At 36.7% G+C, this 7,935-nt stretch overlaps 1 protein-coding gene across 1 annotated transcript; it reads left to right on the top strand.

Annotated features, from left to right (window-relative positions):
- Positions 1 to 375: 375 nt before the first annotated feature.
- LOC138332203 (tripartite motif-containing protein 2-like) lies at positions 376 to 7,358 on the top strand. The gene is made up of 3 exons (XM_069280205.1): positions 376 to 473; positions 3,368 to 5,082; positions 5,362 to 7,358. The coding sequence occupies exons 2-3, from the start codon at positions 3,378 to 3,380 to the stop codon at positions 5,913 to 5,915; spliced, it is 2,259 nt and encodes a 752-aa protein (XP_069136306.1). The 5' UTR covers positions 376 to 473; positions 3,368 to 3,377; the 3' UTR covers positions 5,916 to 7,358.
- The last annotated feature ends 577 nt before the right edge of the window (positions 7,359 to 7,935 follow it).

The raw sequence follows: 7,935 nt of genomic DNA, 5'->3' as shown, positions 1-7,935 counted from the left end.
TCGATTTCTTAAATTCATTAAAATTGACAATGTAAGTTAAAAAATAACATAAAAATCGAGATTAAGACATTTAACGAATAATATCTCTTGTTAAATTCGCAAATGCATGGCATTTTCAAATCGCATTATCAATTTTGATAAAGTATTTGTCAATACATTTGTTGTACGTGTTTCTTTTTTTAGAACATTTTGTCTATTATTGTTCTTTCACGTATTCGCCTATAATCAAATACAATTGCAAAAGATGATAACACTTTTTATCAACTAAATCAAACACCGAGACACAAATATACAAAAGACAGAATAATTCGAATGTAAAATAGCTTCATCATGCTTCCTTGATGAGAAGTTATTTAATACATCACGTGATAGGTGCTATCACGTGATGTATGACATTGCCATAGTTGAAAACGAAATAGGAAGGTGTACGTGTTAATACATCAAAAACTTTGACTGGTATATGTATTACCTAGGTAAGTATTAAAACTATTCGTTAAACATTCATTATATAGAATGAAGTTTGGCTCGTTTTGAACATTTTAATTACTATGAACGGTCGGGTACATAAAGTATGAACATTTCTTTCGGATCCTTAAGTACATTTAGTAAAAACGAAAGTACTTTTTAAGCTTTTGATTTATCAATTCTTAAAAACTTTTTCCTCATATTGACCTTGTCTCAATGCTGTATTTGGAATTATCAAAGATTATCCGCTCACTTAGTTTTTTATAAATTGTTTTAGTAACTGATTTAAAAGCTTCATTTTAAACGTAATAATCTGCTTATATGTGTTTAACTGACTGTAGATTGTTGTCCCTTCGCCAAACTTAACTGTAGATTGTTGTCCCTTCGCCAAACTTAACTGGTAAAAATCGTAAACTGAATTGCATTAATTAATAGAATCAATCATAAATGAACTCGTTAAATGACGAAATTCCATGACGTCCTTCAGTGTGCTTTCCCGTTCCAGATGACTGATTCTACATATTACCTAGGTAATATACGTAAGAGTTATTTCGAGCGGTGGGATAGTTTACCCTAGAACAGCTCCATGTCAAATACAGATATGCATTAATGGATTTAGTTTAAAAATATCGTATTAAAAGAACACGGTTTGCTTACGTATAATTACATCCCATTTTACACTTACTGTATCAAAAGGATAAAATAATCGTTTGGAATTCAGTTTTCATTTAGTAGATTGTTAAGCTAACTATCTCTCATCCTACACTAAATTCACTTCCTCGTACATTTCTCGGTTTATGTGGAAGGCCCAGATAGTTAATCAAGCGTCTGTGATATAAAAACACATCACCATATATAATAGTGTATAACTTACACTAGAGACCAACATTGTATAACATTCCATTGTAGTCTCGATGTAAATAGTGCATCCTTTTACAACCCTGATGCAAACAGATTATATACAATATAGCTCGGTTAATTACCCGTGAACCATGTCTGAAATTTATTCGCATATAATTATCGAGATTCATGCACTTGGGTTATTTATTTAAGTGACAGCATAAGAAATGCACACTGAAAGAAAAAGTATAGTTCCAATTTAAAAGTATTCTGTATTTTTACACGTTAATAAAATTTATTTCAATTTTAATAGCAAATATATGATAATGTAGCTGAAAGTGACAATTTGTTAAATATATTGAACTCTCATGTTTAGTAAACACTGATATATGTCTTTCCCTTTTCTATAAAGATCTGTTAGGTTACCTGGTATGGGCGCGTTTAATCCACTGATGATATAATTTATACCTATTCAACTTATTCTCCCTATTTAGCAAAATTAACGGGTTGTTTCCTTTTAAATACAGAACAAATGCTAAACATCACAGATTACTATGGCTGAAAACCTACAAAGATTAATTCAGGTCTTGAATCAAGAATATGATTTTAGATTTTTAGTTGCTTTTGTAAGTAATGAAGGCTATCTTTGTGTTTTGTTTAATGAAAAGAACAAGATCGTATATTATATATTTTTTTCATAAACATTTTTCTGTGTACATAGGATCTTAAATGAGTGTGCATTTCGTATGAAATTTTATGACACGAGTCGAAGAAATTTTTATTTTTGCGAGCCTTGCGATGCGCTCATGCCTAAAAAATGAGAAAATGTTTTACTTCAATATCAGACCATGACAATCTATCCATAATACACCATGTGACATTTTTAACTGAAGTTTAATTTTAACTCGGTTAAAAGCTGTGCGTGGCTGCGGAAAGTGATCATGCCGCTGGCTCTAGAAGATAATTGAAAATCCAACTCATTTAAGCATTGAAGTCACTATTTTTTAATTTCATCGGGGTATGAAAGAAAGTTTGTTTGCAAACTGTGTGAATCCGCGTAGCGGATTCTCACAAAAGTTTGCAAACAAAATTTATTTCATACCCATATGAAATTAAAAAAATAGTGACTTCAATGCTCATAATTAATTTTCCAGGCTACTTTATAAAATGAAATAAGTTTACACGAACGACTCCATTGGTTTTTTTCCAAGGGATTATTTTTTTCAAATCGATGCACAACGTCAATGTTTCTATTGTGACGTCACTATAACGTCGGGTTTCCGCGCCATTCTCGGATTTTGTTTTCATCGTGGAATGAAAAAAATGAATAGGCCAATCAGAAAGCCAAAAACATAGAGAAAATTAATTATTATTATTTAATACGATATATCATGATATATAGTATATCATAATAAATTTAGTATTACGAATGCATACCTGATATTTTCAGCGTATGAAATGAATGTTGGAATATACTCCTACATATAATCCTTTATTTACAGTAATTGTGTGAATGGAGATATAATTGCATTACAATTGCATTAGTGAAAGACCATTTTCTTTAGGAGCTATAGTTCTGAATAGAAGCATATTATAGTGGTGAAATGTCTTCTTATAAGCCATGTTTGAACGATATGATTAACAGCCGAGATTTGCATTTGCGTTAATTTGGAAAGAGTGTATATACTTTGTAAGGCGGATCGATTGAGTGGTAGTGCTAATTATCATTATAATTAACGGGGATATAAACATTAACATATCAATATATTTTCGAAAAAAAGATTACAAACAGTTTGGAGTAGGATGTAGCATTTCTGAATTTTCAAACTGTATATGGACGACTCGTAGTAACCTCTGATGTTTGTAAAGCCTTATAACATTAAATACATATATTGACAAATTAATCTATAATGCATAATCTCGTTTAATTCCAATTTTTTAACTAACAATACGCCTTCATACGCTACGGATTACCTCCATTTGTTGCGAGATCAATAACATTAACATTTTATAACCCAATGAAACACTCAACATTTCTTATTTGATGTGAAATATTTTTCAGTTTGGGAGCCATGGCATCACGTAAGAAAAAGGACTATACGAAGCTTCTTTCCATCACGGAATGTGGGATATGTGGCGTTGAACTTCGTGATCCTCGACGAATAGAGTGTGGCCATATCTTCTGCCTTAAATGTCTGGGTAAACATATGATCAACACGCCATTTTGTTTCACCTGCAAGCGACCGATGAATCCAAAAAAAGGGAAGGTCGAAAACTATCCCGTTGCCGAGGAAATAGTACATCTACTGCATTCTCTACAGAAGGTTGCCAGTTATGGCCATATAGCTGATGAGGAAGATAAAACGGACGATGATGACAACGACGAAGACGAGGTTCAATATGACGAGGTTGATGATCGTAATAATCAACTTCCCAAGCAAGAATCCAATGATGAAGTATGTGATATACACGGATATAAACTGGTCTCCGTTTGCTTGACTTGCGATGATGAATTAATTTGTTCAAAATGCAGTATCCATTCTTCACATGAGAAGACAGCAATTCTTGAACACACCAAACAACTAGAACGTCTTCTTGGTGAGCAAACCGATAAACTGTACAAACGAGCAAAAATTGATGAAGAGGCCGAGGGAAAGCTACAGGATATGATAGAAAAGGAAATCGAACAAAAGGAATCAATAAAAGATGAAATAGAGGAAGTCACTGAAGATCTGTTTGCTCAAATTCACATGAAGAAAGAAGAACTGCTCCAACCTGTCGAGACAAAAGCAGATGAGAATGTAAAAGTTCTGACTGAAAGACAGGAGCAAATCAAAGACAGGTTATCTGAGTTTAGACACATCAGACAAAAATTGGAAAAACTTTCTAATGATGGTACAACAGATTTTTGCAAAAAGGCGAAGCGGTTAGTGAAGCAAACTAATATTGCTTTGCAGCAGGAAAACATACCCTTGCCAACATACCAACACGTTTCCTTCACTAAAAACAACAACATTAGGGACGATTTGTCAAAACTTCAATTGGGGTATATGACGGAAGACGAATATGAAATGCCTGAGGATTCCTCTGATTTCAGCGGATTCAGCCAGCCATCACCTTCGATTACACCCCCTCCCCGACCTAAACCAAAAATAAACATTGGAGCAGAAGACAAAAATAAAGGTGGTGTGAATCAATATATAAACGAAGACGAAGACCCCCCAAGGCTACCGCCTCGGCGGCCTTTGTTCCGAAACGATTTGCCGGACGCAACTGAAGATCTTTATTGTTCCTTTGATTCTACCTATTATGATATAAGTTTTCCAAAAGGAAAAGAATCACAGATTCTATCCACAGGACTAAAACCAGTGCCATCGCCACCTGCAGCAAGAGCACGACCACCGATGCCACCACCAGATGAGACGGCGCCAGCAGCAGCAGCAGCAGCAGCAGCGATGACACTACCACCACCACCACCATTATCTCCATTTTCAGGATCCTTTAGAAAATCCGTCTCGGTCTCGATTGCGACCAGCAATCGCTCGACTCCACAGAAGCTTATTCATCGCGTGTTTCTTCCGTTCCGTCCCTCCGGTTTCACAGTTGTCCATGGATCTCTAGGTATCTACTATGCTTTTGTCACGGATGACAGCAACGTAAAACTCTTCAGGCAAAATGGGGCGTTTGACAGGGTAATCTCTGATTTGACCAAGCCGTTTGACATTGCATGTCAACAACGTGGGAAAATGTTGACACCAATATACATTACGGACGAAGGTAAGATATCCGATTAGACACATTGCAACGTTGTTTAGTTGCGCGATAAATACACAAAATATTACGCATAGAGTGACTTTATGCGGTAGAAATGTATATGCGTAATTATCCACCTATCTCAAAGGTAACCATATAAGATGGCATATTAACAACAAAATGTTTTGGTTAAAGATTTCTGTAACCTACAGCTCTATAGAAACATATTCCTTGATTTTAATTTATATCAACATCATAAACGTTACAAATTACAATTAAAACATGCACATGTTCTTATTACAGGAAAAGGAACCGGGGACGGCAGTATCAAAGTCTATACTTCCGAAGGACAGTTCAGTAAAGTTTTAATCAGAAAACTCCGGAAACCTCGAGGAATCTCCGTATCACGAGTTGGACTGGTATACGTATGTGATGAGACAAATATTCTGGTGTTGTGTCCAGATACAGGCAAAAAGAAGAGGGTCATCTCTAAAATTGGGAAAGACCCTCTTTTTGTACTGCCATTGTATGTCATGGTGAGCGCCAATGGGAAGATTCTGGTCTCCGATGTCGGTACGAGACAACTCAAGATCCACCATGAAACCTGGAAGTACACAGATAAGTTCCAACCTTTCGATGACGATGAGGAACTCTACGTCAGTTTCTGTCCAGGGATGTGCTCAGAGGATTCCTCGTCTAATTACTATGTCGTTGACCGGGAGAGGAATGCGCTGTACAGGTTAGACAGTGGGGGCAGGTCACAGAAAATGGAACTACCGGATAAACCTAAAGGTCACGACGGAATACCAACAGCTGTCGCTTTTGACGCCGATACAGGGAACATCATTGTGTTTTAAAGGTGACATGTGTACAAATATAATGTGTATAAAATGACTGTGATATTAGTCAAAATCCTCTCTTTCAACATAGAAATGAAGCAGAAGACACAGGCAACGATTAGCTGCAAACAGCGAAAGTCCTCTGTCAGGATAATAGTGTATTGTATGAATACAGTTAAATACGTTATTTTTGTGTATTCAATATTTCTTGTGTCCGTAATGATACATAAATTCGCGATAAATGACTCCTACCGGCAATACTGCATTTATACACTGTTGAAAACGTATCACTGAAATTCGTCAAAATAACGCAGTTAACATTATTGAATAAGTTGTGAAATTATGTAAAGGACAAGAGAGACAACAGACAGACAGACAACAACAATAGCTATGTAGAGGGTAAGGGGAGACAACTGACACACAACAACAGTAGCTATGTAAAGGGTGAGGGGAGACAACTGATAAACAACAACAGTAGTTATGTCAAGGGTAAGGGGAGACAACTGACAGACAACAACAGTAGTTATGTAAAGGGTAAGGGGATACAACTGACAAACAGCAACAGTAGTTATGTAAAGGGTAAGGGGAGACAACTGACAGACAGCAACAGTAGTTATGTAAAGGGTAAGGGGAGACAACTGACACACAACAACAGTAGCTATGTAAAGGGTAAGGGGAGACAACTGACAGACAACAACAGTAGTTATGTAAAGGGTAAGGGGAGACAACTGACAAACAGCAACAGTAGCTATGTAAAGGGTAAGGGGAGACAACTGACAGACAACAACAGTAGTTATGTAAAGGGTCAGGGGAGACTACTGACAGACAGCAACAGTAGCTATGTAAAGGGTAAGGGGAGACAACTGACAGACAACAACAGTAGTTATGTAAAGGGTAAGGGGAGACAACTGACAGACAACAACAGTTATGTAAAGGGTAAGGGGAGACAACTGACAGACAACAACAGTAGCTATGTAAAGGGTAAGGGGATACAACTGACAAACAACAACATTAGCTATGTAAAGGGAAAGGGGATACAACTGACAAACAAAAACAGTAGCTATGTAAATGGTCAGGGGAGACAACTGACAGACAACAACAGTAGTTATGTAAAGGGTAAGGGGAGACAACTGGCAAACAACAACAGTAGTTATGTAGAGGGTAAGGGAGGCAACAGACAGACAACAACAGTAGCTATGTAAAGGGTAAGGGGAGACAACTGACATACAACAACAGAAGTTATGTAAAAGGTAAGGGGATACAACTGACATATATAAGTAGTTATGTAATGGGGAGACAACTGACAGACAACAACAGTAGTTATGTAAAGGATAAGGGGAGACAACTGACAGACAACAACAGTAGTTATGTAAAAGGTAAGGGGAGACAACTGACAGACAACATTTGTTATGTAAAGGGTAAGGGGAGACAACTGACAGACAACAACAGTAGTTATTGAAAGGGTAAGGGGAGACAACTAACAGACAACAGCAGAAATTATGTAAAGGGTAAGGGGAGGCAACTGACAGACAACAACAGAAATTATGTAAGGGGTAATGGGAGACAACAGACAGACAACAACAGTAGTTATGTAAAGGATAAGGGGATACAACTGACAGATATCAGTAGTTATGTAAAGGGTAAGAGGATACAACTAACAGACAACAACAGAAGTTATGTAAAGGGTAAGGGGAGACAACTGACAGACAACAGCAGAAATTATGTAAAGGGTAAGGGGAGACAACTGACAGACAACAACAGAAATTATGTAAAGGGTAAGGGGAGACAACTGACAGACAACAACAGTAGTTATGTAAAGGGTAAGGGGATACAACTGACAGACAACAACAGTAGTTATGTAAAGGGTAAGGGGAGACAGCTGACAGACAACAACAGTAGTTATGTAAAGGGTAAGGGGAGACAACTGACAGACAACAACAGTAGTTATGTAAAGGGTAAGGGGAGACAACTGACAGACAACAACAGTAGTTATGTAAAGGGTAAGGGGATACAACTGACAGACAACAACAGTAGTTAT

This window comes from Argopecten irradians, chromosome 9, assembly GCF_041381155.1.
Source record: "Argopecten irradians isolate NY chromosome 9, Ai_NY, whole genome shotgun sequence".
In the NCBI taxonomy this organism is placed as follows: Eukaryota; Metazoa; Mollusca; class Bivalvia; order Pectinida; family Pectinidae; genus Argopecten; species Argopecten irradians.
The sequence above is the reverse complement of the archived record's forward strand: the minus strand, read 5'-3'. Positions and strand labels throughout refer to the sequence as shown.

What these genes read in the sequence shown, in the direction of transcription:
- LOC138332203 (XM_069280205.1), top strand. Translation starts at nt 3,378, where the DNA reads ATGGCATCACGTAAGAAAAAGGACTATACGAAGCTTCTTTCCATCACG. An exon ending in AATATACATTACGGACGAAG is followed by an intron (nt 5,083 to 5,361) that starts GTAAGATATCCG and finishes TTCTTATTACAG; the next exon opens with GAAAAGGAACCGGGGACGGC.